Below are 26,413 nucleotides of genomic sequence, written 5' to 3'. Positions count from 1 at the left end.
CTCTTTCTCTCGTCGTCGAGGGGGGGTGGGAGGTCCGCGAACACCAACCTCGAAAAGGTTGAGAACCACTGCTCTAGTGAGTGTATCACTGGGGGTTTGCTCTTAGCGTACACAACAAAAACTTACAGAAAAATACATACTTACTGTGCTGTATATCAAAATGATATGAGTAAAGTGCATAAGAGTTAATACATTTCAGTAAGGTTTTAAGGCCTAAATGGATCATCTCTGTCTCTTCTAAATTCCATTCAGCGGTGTACCCTGTAGTGAGGAACAGGGGTCTCTTTGGAGAAGTATCAGTTTCCTGGGTCTTGGAGCCAGACCTGTCCAGAGACGTCAGCCCCCTCAAGGGAAACATTACCTTCATGGAAGGGGAGTACCTCAAAAACCTCACTCTCTTCTCTGTACCTGATGAGGTAAAATGATAAACTAAACCTCAAAAATGCATGCAATTCAAAATTGAGTTACATTTCCTTGTTTCAATTTGAATTATTTATTTTGTATTTAAGATCCCAGAGGACATGGAGAATTTCACCATCACAGTGTTAAATGTGACAGGTGGTGCAAGACTGGGAAACATACTCAATGCCAGTTTACAGATTAATAAGAATGATGACCCCTTTTACTTTTCTGGTAAGGATACTGTTTATGGAGGATCCTTTGAAAGACTGTAATATTATATTGATATTAGGGCTGTCAAAATAACGCGTTCATTTCGATTAATTAATCTGAGAAAAAATAACGCGTTAAAAAAAATAACGCAGATTAATTTATTCCAGCCGTTCTAGCCTCCATTGGACTGTAAAATGAAGGAGGGAGACGAGAATGTGCTGCCTGGATCATTAATTGGAACATTTACTTGTAAATATCTTCTTCCTGCCAACCCTGGCTACCGAAATCTGGTGCCACTGATATGTCTGCACTTCTCTCTGATGCTCTGAAACAGACGGCAACACAAACACCGCTGCACGGGACGCTAGTTAACACTATACTCGACAGCAGCTAACGTTAGCCTACCGCTAGCTAGTAGCTGGATTAAAAACGGTTAAAATGCTGACAGCTAACGCTAAACGGTGTAAAGTTTGACTGTGTTTTAGCCGTCGGAAAAACAACACAGACGGTGCGTTCAATGAAACTGGTAAACTACACCCTCGTGGTGCATTTTAAGTTATTGTAAATGTCCTTTTCCCACCTGGTGGTTGTTTTTGTCGTTCAACAGCAATTTACTAGTGAAATAAGTTATTGTTATTGTTATACATTATTATTAAATCATTTAATTTTGACCATATGGCCTTAGCAATAAACAAGCCGTTCTTTAATGTCACCAACTGTTGTTTAGGACCCTTTTTTTTTCTTTTTTCACTTTCTTAAAAAGTATCGGTTCAGGCACCGTTAATTATGTATGCGATTAATTTCGATTAATTAATCACAGAGTATGTAATTAATTAGATTAATTTTTTTAATCGATTGACAGCCCTAATTGATATATATTCTAGATACAGTCATTGACTCCTTTTTTTGTCTCCTCCCTCGCCTCGCCCTCTCCTTAGAACCTGTGGTCGTGCGGCTTCGGGAGGGAGGCGTGGCCAACTTCACTGTTCTGAGGGCAGGGCGGGCGGACTTTGTTGCCACGGTGAAGTACCGTGTTGAGTACGGCAAGGCATCTCCAGGTGACCTCACCATGCTGAGTAATGACACGCTGCTGGTATATGGCGTGGGCGAATGGATGAAAAACATCTCTGTGGCTGTGGAAGATGACAACATACCGGAGACTGATGAACCCTTTTACATTGTTCTTTACAATGCTACTGGTGAGTATGGGCTTCCTTTTAAGTGGTTAGCACAGGGGTGCAGGGCAGGAATTTCATGAGGGATCTGGCCCTGTGCCGTGCCCCTCTAAATTTGGCCTTATGCCCCTCAAAAAAGGATGTGCCCTATGGCTACAGTGGCCTTGATGCCCCGCTCGCACTGCCCCAGCTATTTTCACCTTTTTCTCCTCTGCCTCTTTCTCCTTTCTTCGTTTTTAGACACAGGTTTCTTTTGTTGAGATTCTGAATTCTTATTGGGCAAATATCAAGTGAAATGCTGCACACATAACCAGCGGTGGGTTCAGAAAACTGAGCTGTTTAATATCGATAGTTTGACACAAATGTAGTACCGCCGGCCAACCAGAAGTAGGGTTGCACGATATTGACAAAATGTGATATTGTGATATCGATTATGAATATTGCGATATCGATATTCATTTTGATATTTTTAAACGTATGTAAAATTACAAAAATTACGGGAAAACGCATCAAAATAGATTCATAACAAATTAAACAAGTTTTCTTACAACACAAGGTTTATTTCAGCTGTCACATTGGACTGGTCCAACATGAATAAATAAATAAGGACCATTTCTACAGAACAGGACTGTTCTACTGGTGGTACAGTATAAAATAAATAAATAAAGAGAGCAGGACATGTTCTACTGGTGGTACAGTATAAAATAAATAAATAAAGAGAACAGGACATGTTTTACTGGTGGTACAGTATAAAATAAATAAATAAAGAGAACAGGACATGTTCTACTGGTGGTACAGTATAAAATAAATAAATAAAGAGAACAGGACATGTTCTACTGGTGGTACAGTATAAAATATATAAATAAAAAGAACAGGACATGTTCTACTGGTGGTACAGTATAAAATAAATAAATAAAGAGAACAGGACATGTTTTACTGGTTGGACAGTATAAAATAAATAAATAAAGAGAGCAGGACATGTTTTACTGGTGGTACAGTATAAAATAAATAAATAAAGAGAACAGGACATGTTCTACTGGTGGTACAGTATAAAATAAATAAATAAAGAGAACAGGACATGTTCTACTGGTGGTACAGTATAAAATATATAAATAAAAAGAACAGGACATGTTTTACTGGTTGGACAGTATAAAATAAATAAAGAGAACAGGACACAACTTTTCTTTCGCTTCTCTGATTCGTTCCGTCTTGTTGTCTCTATCTATTTCTTCACTCACACTGTCACTCTCTCAAAATATGCACACACGTGGTACGCTCCATAGGGTTTGTCACGTAGTGGACCCGTGCGCTGACGTGCACTAATATGTGCAAGTGGCACGGTAACTGGCCAATGAAATGATGATCATCATAGCATTTCAAGCGGGCTCTAAATCAAACACAACTAAACCACACAGCCAACAGACGGGACGCAGCGCTCCACAAAATAAACTAAATATAGCATACTTACTGCGACACTTTCGATATATTGCGATAGCGATATTGAGTCGATATATCTTGCACCCCTCGATATAATATTGCGCAACGTGATATTACGATAACGATATTGAACGTTTTAAAATTAGCGAACGAATAAGACAAGAAACTCAACGCGTTAGGCAATGCTTGTATATTATGTCGCTACAACATTGACTTAGCTTAACCACTCGCCTACAAAGTGTGTGCCTAATGAGTATTGTAACAAAACAAAAGTAACGTTACCCTCAAGGTAAATTCATTGTTTCCATGGACTTAAGATCATTGTTTTAATGGCTTTGCTGCACTGGCATTTGGCCTCTGTGCTCTCAAAAAGTGACAACACCAAAGGCCAAGTTTCCCCTAAAATGAGGAAATTCCAGACCTGATGGGGCATACTGTATATTATATGGATATCTTCTGTAAATCAGTGAATATTTTAGGTAATATAGTGGATGTGTCATATGTTAGTCTCTTGAGATAACGAAAACAATATAATCTGCATCCCCTCCAAGTATTAAACTGATGAAAGTCATTTGCTTTTCTCATTTTTCAACATGCTTTGTAGTAGCCGGGCAATCACTCATCTCAAAATAGCATCACCCCCTTCTCCCCTCTTTATCCTCTTGTCTTAATCCCAGCTGTGTATGTAAAGAGAGGAGTAGCTAGGTTATTTAGCATTGTCTGTGTCTAACACTGAAACCTCTCCTAATACCAGTATTGTGTGTCAGGGATGGGAATAAAAGACCAGTGGGCCCCAACAGGGACCTTAATTACCAGACTCCAGACTTTCTAAGACACAAAGAGCGGCCACTCCACCAGCCTCTCTCTGTCTTCTGATTGACATGGAGTAGAGTCGAGTGAGGGTTAGCCTGGTTTATGCCAGGGGATGGTCCTTTTATAGTGATTGTGTTAAAAGTCAATAACCCTCATGTTAGAGGTCAATCAAACTCATTCTGGGACTTTAACACTCTTTACCTTTCCTGTTTAATTAGGAGCAGATTTGCATGCCTGTTACAGTGTACTTGTAGTCCAGCAACCTGAATGGTGTGCTTGTGTGAGAGGTTACTGCAGTTGCGGGAATGCTATTTCCGCAAAAGAAATATGCCCCTGTCGTTTTTTATTCCTTCCTTATAAAAGAAAGAAACTTTAAAATGTAATGGTTTGGGTTTATTGAGGGTCTGTCCTTGGTGTTGCTACTTTATAAGTTTACTTTTATAGGTTTTTCATGAATAAGAAGCCCTATCGTCCTGGGCTTGGTTACCATAGATATTATGTGCATTGCAATATCTATCTGACTGTCTGTCTGTCTGTCTGTCTGTCTGTCTGTCATTTATCTATCTATCATTTATCTTTTACTAGTGCAATAACATAAAAAAACACAGGACAATTGGTGCAATAAAACATTACAAGAAGACATAAGACATTTGGACGGTGATAACACATACAGACATTAAAGCAACACTAGAGAACTTTTCCCGCTTCGGTCCCCCTACAGGTTGGAAGCGGAAATGTCCCATTATGTCTTCATTCAAACTACAGATCCGCTAGCCTGGTCCTACCATACTCTGGTACATTTCATTTGTACAGAGAGTCTGGCCACTCTCCATTGACAAGTGTTAACTTCCTTGAAGGCGGGTACTCTGTTGAAGTTTAAAACTATTAGATCTGCCCAGAGCCACTCTGGATCTGCCATAACCAATCGCTAACGTTTGGTCGTGACGTATGTCATGCGCATGTGCAACAAGAGGGGAGACCGACAACAACTATTGGCTTATATTTAGCATTAGCATTGCTAGCGTTAGCCTTAGCCAACTCCTTCACCACTGACGGAATGAGCTGGAAAATCAAACTTTTCCTGAACCCCGTGGGGAGGAGGCCCACAACATCATGGCCACCAACAAAACTCAGCAAAGATTGTTCTTGCTCGGGCTTTAACTTCTGGATATTCGGCAGCGTTGCTGCTCACATCTTTCTAGTGCACGTCCTCAGCGTCATCGTTCTCAGCCACTCCCTCTGTTCACTGATTGGACCGCCAAATATTTAACCGGAGAAAACCCAAGAATATACCGCAAACCCTGATGGAGTAGTGAAGGAAAATGAAAATTGAGCGGAAGTACGTAGGCGGGCGGAGCCAGGCTAGAGATCCACTACCCGATCTGGCAAACTTTCATAGTGCGGTTATAGCCGGTAGAGAGCCACAAAGCGAATGCAGAAGTGCCGTTCACCCTGTTACGAGTTGATGAACCACTGAAACGATTTTGGAAACATTATTTTAAGTTACAAAAAGTTCTCTAGTGTTGCTTTAAAACATAAGACAAGTACAACTACAGTGATTTATGTATATTGGTCTGGGAGTTTGGATTTGGCTGGTACTGTGACATGACATGTAAGGTGAGGTTTATTTGTGACGAGGATGGTTACTGAGTCAACGTCGACATGTAGGTCCTGATCTAACCTGATAATGTGAATGTGTCCACAGGTGATGCGGTTGTGTATGGAGCAGACACAGCTACTGTGGTAATTGAGGCCAATGATGATGCCAATGGGATTTTCTCCTTGGAAGCCATAGAGAAACCTGTCAAAGAGGGCAAGACCAATACGTTTTAGTAAGGAACAGTTTTTTTGTGTGCAAAACATCTTGATCTAAAGAGTTGTATACTTGTTACATGCTCATTTACATTTTATTTAAAGAATTAATCCAAGTTTTTCCTATGCATTACAAAACTGTGAAGTTGACATTTTGGAGGTACAAAGTCTTCACCTGTATTTTCTCTTCTGTCCCAGTGTGCTGCGTACAAGGGGCCATTTTGGTAACGTTACTGTCTTCTGGCAGCTGTTTGCCAACGACTCAGTGACTCCTCTGGAGAAACAGCAAGAGTTTAGCAACACATCTGGCTCCATCACCTTCACTACAGGAGAAGAGGCCAAGCCTATTGTCCTGGGGGCCATCTCAGATAAGCTCCCAGAGTTCAATGAGTTCTTCGTCCTCAGGCTGGTTAATATCTCAGGTGAGTGCAGGATAAAAGTGACATATTTGTTAGATTTGAGAGATATATTTAGAATAAGAGATGTGAATAAATGAATCACCAGAGAAAAGTGGCATTTGTCATGAGCTTTAAAATCTCGATACTGACGCTCGTTGGCAAAGAAGTGACAAAGAAGGATACATTTCATTTGTAATGTTGTCTTGAAAACCCTTCAGCTCTTGTCCATAATTTCTCTAAGGTGGTTACCCGGGGGAGGGCGGACGACTAGCCAAGACTTCTCTGAATGCCTCGGTTCTCATCCCTTTCAATGACGACCCATTTGGTGTCTTTGCCATCACTGACAGCAACCTGGACCAAGAAGTAGCTGAAGATGTACTCTCAGAGGATGATATGGCTGACGTCACTTCCTTCACCATCCTCCGTCAGCAGGGTACTTTTGGTGATGTGCGGGTTGCCTGGGAGATTGTTACTGACCTCTTCCCAGAGGGCCTTCCTCTGATGGATGACCTGCTCCTTCTAGCCTCCTTCCCAGACGAGGTTGAGCTCAGGCCTCATGCCAGGCGACACCACTCAGCCACAGACACTTGGTTTTTCTCTGGGCGTCCAGGAGCTTATGGGACCATCTCTTCTGATGATGGGCCTGCTGTTGTTGGAAACTTCACCTTCTCTGCTTGGCTCGTGCCCAGACCAGACACTGACGGCTTCATAGTCTGCAAAGGAACCAGAAACGGGACCTTGTATTATGGAGTGAAGGTCCACACCAATGAGTCTTATGTCACGGTGATGCTATATTATACAGTGAGAGGATCAAACAATACCCAGGTGGCCCGGGCCACTGCTGAGAAATTTGTAGAGGATAATGCCTGGGTGCATGTCATCATTACTGTTGATGATGGGATTATTGAGTTCTTCCTCGATGGGAACCCTATTCCCGGAGGACTGAAGAGCATCAAAGGAGAGGGTATCAATGATGGTGAGTTATTTCATCAGATATTTATTAAACATAGCAGAGTGACATAGGTCAGGTTGTTGAGCATAAAGTGTCCGTCATATGCCATTTTGTTTTACGTTCAGCTTGTGTCTGCGGTCTCTTTGTCAGCACATGTAGCATATGTTGTCATGACTTTTTAAGCATGTTATTGTGTGTGTGTGTGCGTGTGTGTGTGTGTGTGTGTGTGTGTGTGTGTGCGTGTGCGTGTGTGTGTGTGTGTGTGTGTGTGTGGGAAAGGACTTCAAGATTATCTCTCATTGTTCACATGTGGAAGTCTTAACTTCTTACAAACATGCATGCACACCCTCACGCACACACACACACACACACACACACACACACACACACACACACACACACACACACACACACACACACACACACACACACACACACACACACACACACACACACACACACACACACACACATACCTCTCAGTCACTTCCTCATTGTTCAGGACTACTGGGACTCTGCTATGCTTGAATGAGCACTTATCCTCAGCACTGCTGGATATTGTTACTGCTAAAGGGAATCAGCTGGCATCTTCTATTCTGTCTAGTCTCTCTAATTATTGGAGACAATAGTCGCAGCCTGTAATGCTCCAAAAGCGCCCCTTGGGGGAAATATTCTGATGGTTCTTTGGCTAACTTCAATCACAGTAGATGTACACATAATCATCAATCATGTCATGTGTTATTGTCCTGCTACTGGTAACTCAACCCATAGAGGAATTGTTTTGTGTCAGGGCTTTATACTTGCTCACTGTGGCAGATTTCCTGCATGTGTCCCATTTTGTGCAAGTAAAAGGAAGCAATAGGCACGAGAGGTGTACGTATAAATGAGTAATGAGAAAGAGCCGGAGCTGGGCATTTAGCGGCCTTAATCAAGATTCTGTTTGTGGTCCCAATACACTCCAATGTAGCAACCACGTTTGTTTCACCATTGACATTAATATGATTATATGAGCGGTCAAAAAAGTCTGAAAAGAAGTGTGAAAATTATTTAATTTATATTCAGTTGCTATTATCTCACCAGATCTCAAGTCAACTAAAATGATAAATTACAGGATCTCAGGTGTTAGTTAAATAAATCATAAAAATAATGTAATGTAGTAGTGTTATTCTGTAAAACAAATGTATCAATCTGTGATTTTTAAAGCATGCAAACGATCCGCTATGTGACAAACACAGTTATTTTCCAAAAGTGGTTGGAGTTTCAGGAATTAATGACAGTAAGGTCTGTATTATTTCAAACTAAATCATGGGTACAGCAGCTTTGAAACCTCTAAAAGTACACTGAAATGTGTTCAACACACAATGATCTTGTTTGACATGTAGGGAAGAGAATACATCAAATACATCCACAGTTAATGAATTAGAACTTATATCTGTGGATGCGTGTATGTGTGTGTGTGTGTGTGTGTGTGTGTGTATGTTTGATTGCAGCTTGTGACCCAGTACCACATTAATCTACTGAATATCAGTGTTTCCTTTTTTTCAACCTGATATTTGTCATATCATATCCTGTACGAAGTTGATCTTGAGGCAAAGATTGTGGTTTGTTTAATTCTGTATCCAACCATTTCCAACTTGTACATCTTAAACATAATTTGCCAATTAGCCATCTGCTGTATACAATTTGATGCGCTGTTTTCTTCTATGTCTTTCTACTTTAGGACCTGCGTCAGTGTTTATCGGGTCAGATCCTGTGGGCGAACAGCGGTACACAGGCCTTCTCCAGGATGTTCGCTTGTACAGGACTAAGCTGAACCGAAGCCACATCCACGAGCTTCACACCCAGCCTGCTAAAACCGACCTGCGTAACATCTCCGGCTACCTACGGTACCGGCAGGAGGAGAGGCAGAAGTCGTTTGTGGTGGAAGTCAGCGATGATAATGAGGAGGAGGGAGAGGAGGTGTTCTATCTACAGTTGGTAGCAGTTCATGGTGGAGCGCGCCTCCCTTTCCCCAGACCCACTGCTACTTTGCGAGTCATGAAGAGTGACAATGCCAATGGGCTTTTTGGATTCACCGGGGCCTGCATACCTGATGTAAGTGCAATTTGTTTAGTCAGTGGCATTTAGTGGACCGTTTTTTGCTGTATCTTTTAGCCCCTCACAAACTCTGCAATTACAACATTTGGAACGTAAACCACACGTAATCAATAAATTAATCATCTTCATGACCACTACTACAGTAGCATTTGTTAGTGTCATCACTTAGTTGTGTCTACAAAAAAAAAAACATGCATAGAAACACATGTAACGTAAACCGACTGGTTTATCGGCCTCTATCCTGCTGCATATTTCATCAGTCTTCATGCCTGGCTGCAGGGAGAGCATGCTCTCTGTTTTTAGTTGCATTGGATGCGTGGGCTCTCATGTTGGCCCCTCTCAGGTTGAGCAACAGCTGGTGAGGCTGCAGGTCAAGGCATTCCTGTAGAAGTGGATCACGAGTTCCAGCACTGGAAATGGGAGATCTAGTTCCTCGTTTCCATCAGCACAACAGGTGGGAGGGCTGGGGATGGCATTCCATCAGAACTAGAGGATCGTCTTTATATCCTTGATCCTTTGGGGATTAATAGACATAGAGGCACGTGGGCTATCAGGTGCTTCCTCTCTAAATCACATTATTACTGTGCTGGAATTAGACCTGCTCATTAACATAGTTGGTAAGACTAGCTCATTTAAGCATTCAATATTTATCATTTTTCCTCCAGCGGTTCAGAATTAATCAACATTTGTATTCCCTTGTTTAGACCACTGGTGAGGGTTCCACTATCTCTTGTGTGATTGAGCGTATGCGGGGATCTCTGGACCACGTTTATGTCAACTACAGTGTTACCCAACTGGACAGCTTGCACAGTGAGATGCCAGCCCATCAAGATTTTGTTAATGCCACCGGAGCTGTGCTTTTCATGCCTGGACAGCGCTCTGAGGTGTGTGTACTGTGTGTGAGAGTGACTCAACGGTCGGATCTGTATTGATGTGATCTTTTTTGAGCTGTGGGAAACCCCTCTGAGTTTATCCAGGGTCACACAAAGCAAAGGTACTCAGTCGGTAAAAACAAGTGTGATGTACCTTGTGTGCACTGTATTTACTGTAGTATATTGATTTTAAATATATATCGTATGTCCAGTTTAAAAGCAGGAATTTACAGTTACCCAAATGCAAATGTTTTTTTGACAATCAGCCCCATCTAGTGGTTGGTTGTTTGTGTATTTACTGATGAGTCAACAGGTGCCAGCTCAAGCTTTTACATTTACTTTTACCGAAATATAGATTCATGGGTAGAGCCTGGACTAGAACATAAAACTAATGTATGCACTTTTTTGTTAGGTATTGAACCTGTTGGTGTTGGATGATAACCTCCCAGAGCTGGCAGAGTCCTTTCAGATCACACTGGTGTCAGCAATGTCCGGTGATGGGAAGCGTGGCTCCACCCCCACCAGTGGTGCAAGCATCGACGCAAATAACTCTGTTAACACCATCACTGTCACAGCTAGTGACCACCCTTACGGTATTCACTCACATGCCCAAAAAACAGCACTGTTGTACTTTCAATGTTGCTATTTTTTTTAGCAATAAGCGGTCCATATTTCTAAGATTATGATTACAAGTGGCTTATTGGGTCAGCTAAATATAATTACAATTTTCTCTCTCTTCTTCTCCATCTTATGGGCATTATTCTATTCCTCCCCCACTCCCTGCCCTCCTACTTCAATCACACCTTTCCCTCCTTTTCGTTACATTCTCCCCTATTTCCTTTCTTCTACACATAACAATGAACACACAAACACACACCCTTCCCTAATCCAGGCCTGCTGCAGTTTCAGCCCAGCCCTCCAGGAGAGGGATTTATCGCTCCATTGTTAGAACCTGCCCATCTAACTGTTAACGAGGAAGATGGAGAAGTCCGTCTGCTGGTGGCCAGGGCCCAAGGCCTTCTGGGAAGGGTCATGGTGGGATACAGGACAACCCCATTCACAGCTTCCAGCCCTGAAGACTACGAGGTTTGTTTCCACTACAGTCTTTAAGCCTACTGATGCATACACGCAGATGATGTATCGATAAACTAATCAGAAGATAGAGAGAATACATTTTGCCTGCTTCCCTTGTTACCTCCGGTAGGACTCAGAGGGCATGCTGGACTTTCTTCCAGGGGAGAGGTTAAAGTTCATCACCGTGACCATCATAGACAATCCTGTCCCTGAGCTGGATAAGATTTTTAGAGTGGAGCTCTACAATGTTGATGGAGGAGGTGAGAAAATGATCACAACCCTACTGTTTTCATTTTTTTGAGTCACATATTGATATATTTCTTTTCGTTCTTTGCCTATTTTAATTAGAGCTCAACTGACCCTGTAATCTGCCCTACTGTTTTTGTGTGTTTTGTGTGCTGTGGTCCTGTGTGCTTCCTCATACCCACCTTCCTACATGCCTACCTACCTACCTTCCTTCCTTTCTATTTGCCCTTCGATCTCCACTCTTCGGGTGTGATTCTTACCTGGTGTGACACTTGTTTGATCCTCGTGTGTGATCCATCAGTGGATCAGTTTCTGCGTAGTGAAGGAAGTGGTAGTGGGGAGAGTGACTCTGACTTCCTCCTTCCATCCTATCATCACCATGGTAAGTATCCCCCTCCTTTTCTCCCCAAACTGCTTCTTGTCTCCATTCCTTCACCCCCACACCCACATCATTTCTCACTCCCCAGGGCTGCAGGATGCATATTTCAAAGTCAAGTTAGGGATCAAGTGACATGTTGCGGCTGCTGACAAGAATATACATTTATACATGACCATTTTTTGTCCTCACAAATTGAAAGTGCTATGTCTTTCTTTCAGAATAATATTTTTGGCTGGGTTGATAGAATTGTAAACCAGATTTGCACATAAAAGCTCAGAAACTCTCCTCTGAAAACTTCATTACTTAAATTCTTGGGCAAATTGGACTACTGTGTACTATCAGACATAGTACACATAAAAATCATCCTTAACACTTCTTAAATTATTATCTTTCAGCTCAGTCGTAAATGCATATATATATGTGTAGGTGTGTGTGTGCATATGCATGTGTTTAATTGTGTGTGGTATTTATTTTGTACTGTGACCCCTGTGAGAAGTACCCAAGGGGAGGGATGTGGGAAAAGCAAATAGCCCTTAAAGGGTAGTAAGAGTAAGTGGTTGACTTAAGTGTCAAAGAAGTTTGGGCTGCTGTCAACCATTCTGTCACCACACACTATGAAGCTGCCATTTCAATCTGATTCTCTTGACCAGTGGTTCCCAAACTATTTCACATCAAGGACCCCTAAACTGAAACAAATTAGATCACGGACCCCCATTTGATAAGATTTTGTCCCAAACCTCTGGGTCTGCAGTCTGATAGGAATTTTGCTTTTAGGTGTTTTATTACAGAAAGTGTATGAAACCCATGACCAAAATAGTCATACATTCTGTTATTGTGTTACTTATGGATGTAATTATAGTAAAAATAAATTCCCCTCTGAAACCCCCTCAAGGACTCCTTGTGGTCCCCCCTGCGATAGATTACATACTTCGTCATTAAATTCCGTCCAAACGTGTTGGAGGAGTTCCTCAGGGATCTATTCTTGGTCCTTTACTTTTTACATTTATAACTATAATATTTAAAACTTAATTTGAGTTCCAGCTTTTCAGTTTCCTCTCTTTATTTACTGCTGAAGCATGTTTCAGCTTTGCTGATCTTTTACTGGTTTCAATTCAACAAACTGAACCTGGATATTAAAAAGACATTTATTATTGTGAGCCTGAAAGTTTATTTTTCACATAGAAACAGAAGATTTTAAATGGAGCTTCCAGCAGATGAGGCAATACAGGTGCATGTTTGTTGGGTATTATTAGTAGGCTATTTATATTAAAATCACTAGCTTGATTGATTAAAAGATCATCGTCACATTTCCATTCCCTCCCATTGGGTCCTTTTCATTTTCTTCAAACTGAAACTCAAAAAAATGCAACCAAAATGTATCACCAAAAAGTAACACAGAGTTTTGTCTTTATGTTTATGTGTAGCCAGCTTGGGAGTTGCATCCCATATCACAGTGATCATCGCTGCTTCTGATGATGCCCATGGAGTGTTTCAGTTCAGTCCTACATCCCAGACTGTTAACGGGACAGAACCTGAGGATGGACGCAGCTCTGTAATTCTGCAGGTCAGTGTAAATCAGTTTAAAAATTAGGAAGGGCCCATTGAGGCTCAAGGAGATAGATGTTTTCTTGTGTTTGCATTTGCAAGTCAAGATGCTAATACTGCTCTCAGTCCGTCACGTTTTTTTTTATTACAGTGTATTGTTAAGTATTGTTCATCATCATGCCATGTTTTTTTTATTGTTCTCTTTTAGGTGGATCGGTCCTTTGGTGACCTTTTCAATGTAACTGTGTACTGGGAGGCTGATCCCAGTTCTGAGGGACAGCTCCTTAGCAGGTTTGGGAACATCACCTTTGGTGTAGGTCAGAAGTCAGAGAACATCATCATCAATGTGGCCCAGGATGATATCTCTGAGTTGGACAAGAGTTTCAACTTGTCCTTGGTTAATGTCTCCAACGGTCGTCTGGGTGTCCAGACATCTGCTACCCTGACTCTGCTCGCCAGCGACGATCCTTATGGTGTTTTTGTATTCGCTAATGTAACAAGGTCTGTCCGACTTTCTGAAGCTGACTCAACTGTCTCCCTCACCATCCTGCGACAGAGAGGCCTGATGGGTCAGGTGTGTACTTCTGTAAAAGTATAGAAAATTTAAGCCACTTATGATTCTGTGACTTTTAATAAATAAATAAAAACGGATTCCCACATGATGAATGAAACTATTTTTTTCCCATTTTTTATTTGTCTAGGTGCGAGTCACGTATGGGACACTAAACGAGGCAGATCCGGAACCTTACAGGACCCCTGGGGTGGGCCGAGCCACTGAAGGGCGGGATTTTGTTCCCCTCCTGGATTCTGTTGTGTTCTTGGCCAATCAGAGTCAAGCAAACATCACCCTCCGAGTGCTGGATGATAAGGATCCAGAAAGAGACGAGTCAGTGTTTGTGAAGTTGCTCAGTGTTCAACTCATCAAAGGAGAGCAGAAGAGGCTCAGTAAGATACTGACACACCCCACTGAGTGGGAAGTTTTACCTGAAGAATTCATTTAAGCTATAATGATATTCAACCTTACCACACTAAACTGATTAAATATCCTCTCACTGTTCTTTTTAGTTTCCAATTCCCCTTCTCTGGGCCCCATGACTGACATTGTAGCCCAGGTGATAGTGGAGGCCAGCGACGATGCTTTTGGAATGCTCCAGCTGTCAGCTTCTGCTGTCAGTGTCGCTGAGGACTATGTTGGGCCCATAATCAATGTTACACGTGTTGGGGGGATTTTTGCTGACGTATCCGTCAAGTTCCGAGCAGTGCCTTTGACCGCCAGAGTCAGTAAGTGTTGGGCATGGAACATGGATTTAAATCTGTCTCTTTATGATTTGTGTGTGAGCAGGCAGGCCATGTCCATATGTATGTGCATGTGTGCCATCCTATAGGTGATGACTACAGCGTAGCCTCCACTGATGTGGTCCTCCTAGAAGGGGAGTCCAGTAAATCTGTCCCCGTCTATGTCATCAATGATGCCATCCCTGAGCTGGAGGAGACCTTTCTCATAGAGCTGATCAACCAGACCACCGGGGGAGCTCTCCTCGGGGAGCGCACACGTGCCATCATCACCATACTGCCTTCTGATGACCCTTTTGGTGCCTTTGGTTAGTTGGCATTATCCAGGATGTGTTTGTGTCTTATTATTTCTCCATATTTTGGACAATTTGTCAATGTTAAGCGAGTTCTTGATTTTATTTCTACCTAGTCTTCCAAGCAGTTCCAGTTACCATAGAGGAGCCAGGGTCTAATTCCATTGAGGTCACGTTGCCTATAGTGCGTAAAGCTGGTACTATTGGCACAGTGGTAGTCCAATGGCAGGCCACTGTCAATGGTAAACTAGCAGTGGGGGACATCAGACCCACATCAGGAGAGGTGAGATTTGCTCCCGGAGAGACCATGAAGACGCTCCTAGTGGAGATTTTAGCTGACGACGTACCTGAAATCACAGAGGTAAGTAGCTGACATTGAAAATGCCACTGTGAATTGCGTAAAATGATACATCCGTTGAAATATTTTACATAATTTAAGCCGCAATGTTTATTTATTGAACTCCTTTCGTCTTTTCTAGATAATTAAGGTGGAGCTTACTGGTGCCAGTAATGGAGGAAGCCTTGGAGCCGATAGATCTGTTAACATAATAGTGCCTGAAAATGATAATCCATATGGGACAGTATACTTTGAGCTGTCTGTGTACCGCGTTCAAGAGCCACTGGAGGGGGTTTATAGAGCCAATGTTACTGTCCGCAGGAGGTACTTTTAATTATTGTTTTCTTCTGGAATAATGTTTTTTTTTTATGTACTCACATTAAACACACTTTTCCTATCTGCTGTCTTTTCTCTGTCATCCCCTTTGCCTTTATTCCAGAGGTGGTCTGTTTGGTCGCTTGGAGATTGTGTACAGCACCTCTGACATCGACATTGTTGGCTTGGCTCAGGCTGATGGCCGGAATCTGCTAATGTACTATGACCTCCCAAAACCAGGTGTTCCATCCACTGCCCCCCTTAGGACTGTTAACATCACCGGTCAGACAGACCCACTGGCTGCATGCGCTGCTGCCTGTCTGAGAGAACGAGCCTGCCAGGCCTTCTCTCTGTCATCAGGGGTGAGCCCACCATCCTGCACTTGGGTGACTTCAGGGGTTGACCAGCTGACCGTTAAATCTCAGGTTATGACTTATGTCAAAAACAGCACTGCAGCTGCTGTCCTGTTCAGTGGCCAGGCTGTGGCAGGGAGTGATTACACCCCTGTAACAGCTCAAAGTGCCTTCATGGAAGATGGGTCAGGGGTCGCCAACCTCACAGTCCCAATCTTGACTGATACATTCCCTGAAATGGCTGAGAGCTTCTCCATACAGATCCTAAAGGTAAAACCCAATCAGGGGTATATATATATATATATAAATATATAAATATATTGCCCTGTGTTATGCATTCTAGGGCTGCAACTAACAGTTATTTTCATTCTAGATTAATCTGTTGATTATTTTCTTGATTAAGCGATTAGTTGTTTAGTCTATAAAATGTCAGAAAATTATGAAAAATGTCAATCAGTGTTTTCCAAAGCTCAAGATGACGTCCTCAAATGTCTTGTTTTGTCCACAACTCTTAAGAAGCTGGAATCAGAGAAATATTTATTTTTATTTTTTAATAAAAAATCACTCAAACCGATTAATCAATTATCAAAACAGTTGGCGGATTAATTTAATAGTTGACTACTAGTCGATTAATCTTTGCAGGCCTAATGCATGCTATTTCAACTCTATAACGGATCATATGTTTTACCATGTATTGTTTAAAGGTGGGCCTGATGAATCTGACTGTGGCACAGAAGAACCTGCCCTCGATTGGCCAGCCAGACAAAGCTGTGGTCACTATAGGGATGAATGGAGACGCGTTTGGCGTATTTTTGATATACAGCCTCAGTCCCAACACCACTAACGAGGGGCTCTATCTAGAGGTTCGAGAGGAGCCTACGGTTGTGGTGCCCCTGGTTATAGAGCGGAGAGGAGGGAATCTGGGCACCGTCACCGTAGAGTGGAGGTTTGTTGGAGGAAAGGCCACACCAGATGCTGACTTCACTGGGACTGGAGGGACTCTGGTCTTTGATGGTATGTGGATCACTCACTGAATTGTTTGCAGTGGTAGAATGTAACTAAGTACATTTATTTAAAAGTGCTCTAAGCGATGTCACGCGTTTTTTAGGCTACAACATTTTTTTGTCACATACAGCAAACATCTCCTCACTATCCGCTAGCTGCCTGTCCCCTGAACACACTGTAAAAAAAACTGTCTGTAGACAACCCAGGCTCCACAAACGGCAACAAAAACAAACTGCGCCAACCTGCACCACCAAACATAACAAACAGTGTTCCAGCCAGTGACCGACAAGAAGGATTTGGGGGTGGGGTTGGGGAGTTAGTGCGCGGAAGGGAGGGGGAGGGGACGGGATGAGGAGGAGGGAGGGGCGAGCTAGCTTCCGTTTTGTTTGACGGTACTTTGAACGTCAACAAGAAGTGACCTCAACCAACATCGCTTAGAGCATCTTTAAGCACTGTACTTAAGTACACATTTGAGGTACTTGTACTTTACCTGAGTCTTTTCTTTTCATGCCACTTTCTACTTCTACTCTGTTACATTTCAGAGAGAAATATTCTACTTTTTACTCCACTACATTCATCTGTCAGCTTTAGTTACTAGTTACTTTACAAATTAAGATTTTTGCACATAGAACACATGTAGTTTATAAAATACAATGTTTTATTATAAATTAAACTACCCAACAATATATAAGCTTTCAAGTAGAGCCAAAATGATAAGCCGATTAAACACTTAGTTGACTGACAGAAACTGTTTAGATCGTTTCCAGTTTCTAAAATGTGAGGATTTTTCTGCATTGAGTTCTTTTACTTTTAATACTTTAAGTATATTTTCCTGTTGATACTTACATACTTTTACTCAAGTAACATTTTCAATGCAGGACTTTTAGTGTGGTATTAGTACTTTTACTTAAGTAAATGATCTGAATACTTGTTCCACCGCTGATTATTTGGCACAACTTCCTATTAAAAGGCATGTTTGTCCTTTCTGTCTACAGGTGCTCTGAAGAAGACAATAGAGATATTAATCAGAGATGACATTGAGCCAGAGGACAGCGAGAGCCTCATGATTGGTCTTGTTAATACGGAGGGAGGAAGTCGGATCCTGCCCAACTCTGACACTGTAACCATAGTGATATTGGCTAACGATAATGTGGCCGGGATAGTAGGATTCCATCCAGCCTCACGTTCTGTCATTGCCAGAGAAGGTGGGTAGCTATTTTTGATATTCTATAGTATGTATGTCCAAGCCCATTACCCCCCTACTGTAGTACCGTAGTCAAATGTATTTATAGAGCACTTATCACAGATAAAAATCACAAAGTGCTTTACATAAAAACACACAAGATGCTACATATTAAAAACACAATACACAAATTAAAATTACAAAGTAGTACATGAAAAATAAAGTACAGGCGGGTCAACCAAACGCCTGTTTTTAATAATGTAGGTCTTTATCTGGTTTTCAAAAGAGTCCACAGAAACAGCAGACCGTAAGGATGAAGGTAGAGCAGAGATATTCCCGTGACCCCTGGGGGGTCCTCAGAGTTAGTGCAGGAGGACTGCCAAATTATGTTTACAAAATATTTTTTCAAAACTTTCTTTTTTTTAAATGAATATATGTCTGAAAATATACATTAACATGCATCTACCATTTTAATAGCAATGATAAATTGGTCTATTTGTGAAAGAAAATCTTATTTACACATTGAAGATAAGCGTCCCATGCCTACTATGGTAGCCATATCGTTAATCTTAAGGATTCAATGGCCCAATCCCAAAGTCCGGACTCACGGACTTTGGTGCGCGTTCTCGTGAAATTCGTAAGGGCTTAGGGTTGTCCCAATGTCGAATTTCAAAGGGCGTGAGGGTTTGAGTACATACTTACCGAGCCCTTTCCGTGAGTCTGCATCGATGCAGACTTCACCAAAGGGAATTACCCACAGTTCAAAGCATTGTGACGTTTACCACGGAAAACCAAAATGAAAAAAATGGAAATTACAAAGGTAAACAACAGCATAGACAACAGCATGACACACGACCACGGAAGAGAACGGACCTTTTGTCCAGCTTGTAAAACAAGAGTTTGAAAAAATTTGGAATCAGGCAGCCGTCTCCTGTGCCTTGGCCGTGTGGAAAGCATCAAACTTAAAATGAAAATTCCCAAACTGGCAAGTATCTTTGTTATTAAACGTCGCCAAGGTAACGTGATCTCGTGAAGTACTGTCCCAATCCCATTTATACCTATCTGAGCCCATGTGGTCTCACACACTCACTCACTTAGCACCTGAGATCAATTAAGTCTGTGAGTCTTTAGTCCTTAGTCCTCAGGGATTGGGCCATTGTCATTTTATTTTCATCCATGCGGCCCAGTTTAATGCAACTTAATTCTATACAGTAAATATACAGTAAATGTAGTAGGGGGTCCCTACTCTGTCTCTCTTTGAGCTAAAGTTCTTGGCCTAAAAAATGTTCAAGATCCCGGAGGTAGAGCATTCCAAAGTCTCCGTCTCTTAAGCCGGGTGTGTGGAACAGACAGTAGATTTAACATAACTAGACCTAAGAGAGCGAGCTGATAATAAATACATATGCTTGAAGTAGCTCGCCCCCCTATTACGTTACATTCCAAACCATTACCACTGTCCCTGTCACGAGAGATGTGAATGATGTATGAGTGCAAACGTAAGGGAATGCGCTCATATTAATGGAGGCATGTAGCAACAGGTGGGTTCTGTGGTCGTCTGTCATTATCTTGAAATGATGTATGCATGAGCGGTTGAAGTCTCCCTGAGTATAATCCATACCATTAGAGACCTTGAGTTGCCTCTACTGGCATCTATAGTATATTGCTAGACAATATATCAATATTATAACGACATTGATATATAAGGCTAGATATCGTCTTCAATTTTGGAAGTCGTAATATCCTGACACCAGTGCTGTCTTTTCCTGGTTTTAAAGGCTACATTACAGTAAAGCGATGTCATTTTCTGAATGTACCAGACTGTTCTAGCTGTTCTATTATTCACCTTTACCCACTTAGTCATTACATCCACATTAGTGGTGATTATTTATCAAAACTCTCATTGTGTGAATCTTTTGTGAAAGCAAAAGCAGCAAAAGTCAACCCTACAATATCGCGGCAATATCCACATCGGTGTATTTGGTCAAAAATATTGTGATATTGGATTTTCTCCTTATCGCCCAGCCCTACTACAGTTTAAGACATGCATTTCACATTAAAGTGATCATATGCTCATTTGTCAGATTCATAATTGTATTTAGAGGTTGTATCAGAATAGGGTTACATGGTTTAATTTTCAAAAAACACCATATTTTTGTTGTACTGCACATTGCTGCAGCTCCTCTTTTCACCCTGTGTGTTGAGCTCTCTGTTTTAGCTACAGAGTGAGGCATCACACTTCTGTTCTTTGTTGGGAGTCGCACATGCGCAGTCGCTAGGTAAGGACTACTAGCCAGTCAGAAGCAGAGTATGAGGGCGTGCCATGCTAGCAGCTAGGCGAGCATTATAACGTGTGTTACAAAGAAGTGACGCACGTTCGTCACTGAAGTAAAGGCTGGACTACAATAGAGCTGTTTGGAGCAGTTTGTGAACAGTGTTTTCTGTTGGAGATGGTAAGTCCCTTTGGCGTGGACTTTGGGCTTTTTCACTTTGTAAACCTATAACGTGCACAAAAAAAGATATATAACACAATAAAGGAAAGGGGAAAGGCCAAAAAGCATAACATGAGCACTTTAAGAGTCCATCAATCCATGACAAGTCCATCTTTACAAACCTATATTTGAACTTATATTTCATATTACAGGTGAGAGGCTGTCCTTATTGGTGTTGAGAACGGCTCCAGGTCTGGGTAATGTCACTGTGGACTGGACTGTACAAGGGCCGCTCGTACATCGGACCTTCACCCGAACCTCAGGGACACTTTTCTTTACTGCGGTAAATACAGTACTAGATGGAGATCATTGAACATCTTGTTGTGGGATTGTGGTTAAACACAATTATTGTCATGTTGTCATTGTTGATCTTCTGTGAGAGTGGTTGAAGGTGCCAACCACAGAGCTTATAGAATCAACTAGAAAAGATTGCATTGAAATGGTGCACACTGTAACAACTTTCTTGTAAAAATACAGTAATTTTCCATAAGTAAAATATAGTTTTTAGCTTTAATTCTACATGAAATCTTATGCATCGTATTATTTTGGCTTTTTAATCTTTAGTGAAGGATATTTACACCCATATTAACTAATGTCCTCTATTCAGTAATGTTTTAAATCTAATTTAAGACATGTATTTACAGTATTAAACTTGAACAGTTTAATTTATTAAATAAAAATAAATTTGCTTTTTATGTGAAAACAAATTCATTTTCTATAAAAAATAAATTCTATGGTTATTCACAGTTACAGGTTTTTCATGTTATTTTACCATATACATGAAAACGTACTGTCTATTTTTGTGTTTAACAAAGATAATACGGGAACAAATCTGTAAAATAAAACGGAATGATTCCGTGAAAATAATTTGTTTCGGTTGTCTCCAGTAATTATGGATGTTGGGGTGTGTCTCCTACAGGGGAAACTAAATGACACCATAGTCCTGCAGCTCCTTGATGATGCCACACCAGAGAACAAAGATGAATACAAAGTGTCCTTGTCCAACATACAAACGTTTGGTAATGCATTGGCTCCCTAGTGTCTTAGTGGTAGAGATGCACTCACTTTTGACTGTCACACATTTCATCACCCATACACTTTCACTGTTATATTGAATGCAGTATAGAAGTGGATGAATAATGTCTTTGTCGTCATGTATTTTTGTTTTGTTTTGTCAATGTATATTTCACCATTATGTGTACCTTTTAATTTATAGTGAATGAGTGCTGTATGACTGCTGACTGTCTCTATGTTAGTCCTATGTCACCTGCCTAGGGACTGCAGATGAAATTATTTTTAAGTTATTTTTTACTAATTCTGGCATATTTACATGTTGTTTTTTATACAACAATGTTCATAAATATGCATGGTGCCTATCAAATAAACCAATAAAAAAAAAAATTCTGCAAGAAACCACACACACACAAACTCAAAATAACCCTAGTCAGAATTATGACCAGGATTAACATTCCCCTCACTTTCACACACAGGCGTTGTGGTGACAGGTCATGCTGCCCTGGATGTTCAGGGCAGGGAGGCGGTGCTTACTGTGGACACCAGCGATCAGCCCTACGGGCTGCTGAGCATCGCCCCGTCATCCCTTAGGGTGAGCACGGAGGAACGGGACCGAACTATAAACATCTACGTCAATAGAGAGTTTGGAGCCTCAGGTCAGTGGGAACAAGACTTGTGTACACTAAAACATGTGCTAAATGAATAGGTTTTCCTTTTCCATTCCATTCCTTACCCTGTAACTGATATCACACCTAAATCGTTTATCTGCTGATTTTTTATCACAGCCTCACAGTGTAAGACAGAAACAGCCTGAACAATATAGTCAAAACCTGCTCTAAAGTTAGATAGATTTAAATTCTCTTTGTTATCAACAAATCTTGCGTAAAGCAACGAGCATTTTGTCTTCTTTAGATCATGTTCTTCAGAGGGAATTTTCTCTGTTGCCATCAAGAAGTCGTTATATTTTACCTGCTTTTAAAATGACTCGCCACTGTAATTCTTTTGTCCCTTCTGCAATTCGACTTTTAAACGGATAAAATCATTAATTCTTTTTTTATTATTCTGTATCTACCCTCTAGGGTGTAGGCCTATATGTACGCTTGTGTGCTGTTATGTATGCGTGTTGTCTGTAGCTGCTCTTAACTACATCAATTGCCCCTTGTGGGATTAATAAAGTTATTGAATTGTAATGTTTGTGTACAGGAGCAGTGAATATCACCTATGAGGTCATAAGGGGATCTCTACAAAACTTGTCCCAGGTGGAGGGTGCTCTCGCTGAACCGGGAAAAGACTTCATCTCTGGTACTGGTTCTGTAATCCTTCAGGATGGACAGACTTCTGTCGCCATCCCCGTCACCATACTGGAGGTAAAGACCTTGGCTGTCTTCCATTCTTTGAATGAATGAATGAATGAAGAAATTTAGTTCAGACATATCAAAAATAAACCAAACAAAACATCCAAAAATGTACTAATAAGTTAAATAAGCAAAACATTAAATAAACAATCAAAACATTAAATAAACAATAAGTAACATTAGCCAACATAGACATGTCTGAAAAGGAGTAGGAAGAAGTATACACTTATTTAATCCTACCCCCTTTTCCATAACTCAATTTATTATTATTATTATTATTATTATTTCATTTACCACATATTTATATCTTATTCATATTTATCACACTGATCTTATAATATATATATATGTATATATAGACATATACACATACATACACATACATATATATATATATATATATATATACATATACATACACATACATATATATATATATATATATATATATATATATATATATATATAATCATGCACATATGTCAATGAACACATATTGCAACTGTTAAAACCCTCGTTTCATATATTTTTTGAAAATCATTGCTTTGTACCTTTTTTTGAACTGGATTATGTTTGGACATTGCTTTAGTTCTGTGCACAGACCATTCTACAATTTCACACCACTGATTGTAATGCACTGACTTTTTATAGTTGTGCGAACAGCTAAAACCTTGAATTTAAACTTATCCCTTAAATTATAACCCCCCTCTCTATCAAAAAAGAACTTCTGAATATTACCTGTTAGTAGTCTGTTTTTTGCTTTATACATAATTTGTGCAACCTGAAATTCAACTAGATCAATGAACACTTTCAAGTTGTCTTCCATCAAATGTGATACCTAAGATCAGTCCTTCCAGAAAAATGCAGAGTTTTTTCTTGATTATGCAGCACGTTTTCTTAAAAAATGCGATGGAATATGCAGGATATTTATGCAATTTTATGCGATGAAATTGCGGGAACTTGCAAAAACTGCGGTTTCATCATGGCTTTGTCGCGGGGTTTGCAGCTTTTCGATGATGTTCACGTCGCGTAATTACGTCACTTCATAACGTAACAGGGGGAAATGGCTGCTCTTGTGTGAAGTAAACGCAACATTTGTCAACTTTCTGCTAAGATATATGTGACTTTTTTGCAATGAAAATGCGGGGATTATGAAATCATGCAAGCCCCGCATATTTTGCGCGGAAATTGCCAATTTATGCGGCGAAAGTGCGGCGTATTTGAAAAAATGCGGCCCCCGCATAAATATGCGGACTTTGGCTGATTATGCATTGAATTATGCGATCACAAAATCACGTTTTTCTGGAGGACTGTAAGATGATGGGTCAAACTGTTTGTCAGCTCTGCTTTATCTTCCTGACGCTAGCTGTACTTCCATGAAGCAGATCTGTTTGAATGTGGGATTTAAAAGCTTTTTAATTACCATTTGTTTTATTAGGACGACATTCCTGAGTTGCAGGAGTTCTTCCTGGTCAACATAACATCAGCAGTGCTCATCACGACTCTTGCCACAGTTCCCCAACTAGGTATGGAGCAATTTAAGCAGCGTATAGCTGAGATGCTGGTACTACTTTGGCCATCGTAGACAGTTGTGCTATTACGGTGTCAGATTACATGTTAAAAATGTTGTTGTTTTTTTATTTTATGAAATGACTTTCCTTCTTTTCTCTTCATACTTTCTCACCATTTGCTCTGTGTGATGAGTAGAGGTTGTGTATTGCACATTGCCAGGTAAAATACACATTTGTATGTTCCCAAGCTTTGCCTAAAATGTTTGGTAGTTTAATGTACAACATTCCTGTACGGTACATTAAACTACAACATTGTAGTTGACTGTCAAAATGCACCATGGAAGAGCTTGGTAGTTTCTGCTACGGCTTTTGCATAATCTAAACCGCGATCCAATTTATGAATGAGTACATTTAGAAAGTGATGAGTGGACAGAATACTACAGGCACAAGCAGCAGGCTCCCAGAATACCATCTGGCCTTCTGCGTGGAGACACACAGTAAACACACAGCCGCTCTTTTGGCAGCAGTCATTATGTGGCTTGGATGGTGAGATTGATGCTTTCCATGATTGAGGAAGCCTGGGGATTTGGTGGGAGCCGGGTAGCACCGTGTGGTGAGGAGAGAGAAAGCCAAACTAAACCTGTAGCTGGCCTCCCAGCGTCTTGGCCGTGGAGTGAATGGGAGACGACTATTCAGGGGGTCATAAATCAGTCCACCCAAAAGACTTGGCTACTCAGTCTCCCAAGCCACTTACAGGAGACACTTCTTAGCTGTAATGTGCTCAAATATGCCATGACGAAAAGCTAGATCCTCGACAGTTTCCTCTTGCGTATCTTTCTGTTGGTGCTTGCACTGTAGTTACAGCCCCGAGGTCAGCGCTGACGCTAATGCTAAACTTTTTACCACAGTCATAAAAAGCAATTTACAGTCTAAATGTTTCCTCTGTGAATGATGTTATTTCCCCAGACACCCATGGTTTGGTGGCAGAGATTAGCATTGCTGCTAACGATGGAATTAGAGGAGTCATTGAATGGACAAACACCATGTAAGAAATGCACCCACAAATAACACATCTCTTATGTTGATTTGTACGTGCTCTAAGTGCTTTTCTCATACAAATATGTTCTGGTTTCCAGGTTTGAAGTGAATGAAACCATGGGAGTACTGACTCTAGTGGCCTACAGGAACAAAGGGACGTATGGAAATGTCTCTCTCTTCTTCTATGCTCAGAACCTGGAAGCTCAACAGGGACTGGACTACAACACCAGTGAAACGGTCAGCCATACACAGTATTCAAACATTGCACACAAAATCACAGACCCATACTTACACAACACATATTAAAATACTTTTAGTAGCATGACTATTAGTCAAGAGCAACTGTACTTGCTTTAGATTATTGAAGATGTTTCGCCTCTCACCAAAAAGGACTCCTCAGTTCTGAAGAAGCTGAGCTAAAGGAGCCTTTTGGATGAGAGCCCAAACTAAACTGAAAACCCCCTCTGTCCACACAGATGCTCAATTTTGTTGACGGCGAAAGGCATAAGTTTGTAGAAGTGCAGATCATCGATGACGCCCTTCCAGAGGGAGCTGAGAGATTCCAGCTCATCCTGTCCAAGCCGTCCCCTGGGCTGGAGCTGGGCACCAATACCACAGGTAGATAGGAGGGCAGAATAGACTAGAATAGAATTTCTGAAACGTCAAAGTAAAACAGCATAAGAGAGTGACACATTCAGTTGAAATAAACAATAGATAACTGTGATTCAGATGCTAGAGATCTGGGCAGTACTGGATGCTGAGCCTGATAACCTCCATAGCAAATACTTCTTTGTTGGCTTTTGATCCAGTTGAAG

General features: G+C 41.1%; 1 protein-coding gene across 5 annotated transcripts in view; it reads left to right on the top strand.

The window, feature by feature from the left end:
- Positions 1 to 26,413, top strand: part of adgrv1 (adhesion G protein-coupled receptor V1) — a 170,583-nt gene that overhangs the window by 36,266 nt on the left and 107,904 nt on the right. For 3 of the 5 annotated variants that reach the window (XM_031305028.2, XM_031305027.2, XM_035996728.1), the window contains exons 16-46: positions 253 to 416; positions 510 to 633; positions 1,551 to 1,811; positions 5,743 to 5,869; positions 6,048 to 6,271; positions 6,489 to 7,223; positions 8,920 to 9,293; positions 10,001 to 10,180; positions 10,581 to 10,761; positions 11,061 to 11,254; positions 11,373 to 11,502; positions 11,790 to 11,870; positions 13,292 to 13,431; positions 13,621 to 13,986; positions 14,114 to 14,357; positions 14,478 to 14,693; positions 14,798 to 15,013; positions 15,115 to 15,359; positions 15,478 to 15,659; positions 15,775 to 16,273; positions 16,708 to 17,017; positions 18,004 to 18,213; positions 20,833 to 20,963; positions 21,600 to 21,699; positions 22,171 to 22,350; positions 22,898 to 23,061; positions 24,488 to 24,575; positions 24,757 to 24,780; positions 25,527 to 25,605; positions 25,697 to 25,835; positions 26,075 to 26,216. In XM_031305028.2, coding sequence (XP_031160888.2) covers positions 253 to 416; positions 510 to 633; positions 1,551 to 1,811; positions 5,743 to 5,869; positions 6,048 to 6,271; positions 6,489 to 7,223; positions 8,920 to 9,293; positions 10,001 to 10,180; positions 10,581 to 10,761; positions 11,061 to 11,254; positions 11,373 to 11,502; positions 11,790 to 11,870; positions 13,292 to 13,431; positions 13,621 to 13,986; positions 14,114 to 14,357; positions 14,478 to 14,693; positions 14,798 to 15,013; positions 15,115 to 15,359; positions 15,478 to 15,659; positions 15,775 to 16,273; positions 16,708 to 17,017; positions 18,004 to 18,213; positions 20,833 to 20,963; positions 21,600 to 21,699; positions 22,171 to 22,350; positions 22,898 to 23,061; positions 24,488 to 24,575; positions 24,757 to 24,780; positions 25,527 to 25,605; positions 25,697 to 25,835; positions 26,075 to 26,216 — 6,450 coding nt within the window. The remainder of the gene's footprint in view (positions 1 to 252; positions 417 to 509; positions 634 to 1,550; positions 1,812 to 5,742; positions 5,870 to 6,047; positions 6,272 to 6,488; positions 7,224 to 8,919; positions 9,294 to 10,000; positions 10,181 to 10,580; positions 10,762 to 11,060; positions 11,255 to 11,372; positions 11,503 to 11,789; positions 11,871 to 13,291; positions 13,432 to 13,620; positions 13,987 to 14,113; positions 14,358 to 14,477; positions 14,694 to 14,797; positions 15,014 to 15,114; positions 15,360 to 15,477; positions 15,660 to 15,774; positions 16,274 to 16,707; positions 17,018 to 18,003; positions 18,214 to 20,832; positions 20,964 to 21,599; positions 21,700 to 22,170; positions 22,351 to 22,897; positions 23,062 to 24,487; positions 24,576 to 24,756; positions 24,781 to 25,526; positions 25,606 to 25,696; positions 25,836 to 26,074; positions 26,217 to 26,413) is intronic. The other 2 variants (XM_035996730.1, XM_031305029.2) reach the window with 1 other exon arrangement.

Source organism: Sander lucioperca, chromosome 2 (genome assembly GCF_008315115.2).
Source record: "Sander lucioperca isolate FBNREF2018 chromosome 2, SLUC_FBN_1.2, whole genome shotgun sequence".
Taxonomy (NCBI): domain Eukaryota; kingdom Metazoa; phylum Chordata; class Actinopteri; order Perciformes; family Percidae; genus Sander; species Sander lucioperca.
The sequence above is the reverse complement of the archived record's forward strand: the minus strand, read 5'-3'. Positions and strand labels throughout refer to the sequence as shown.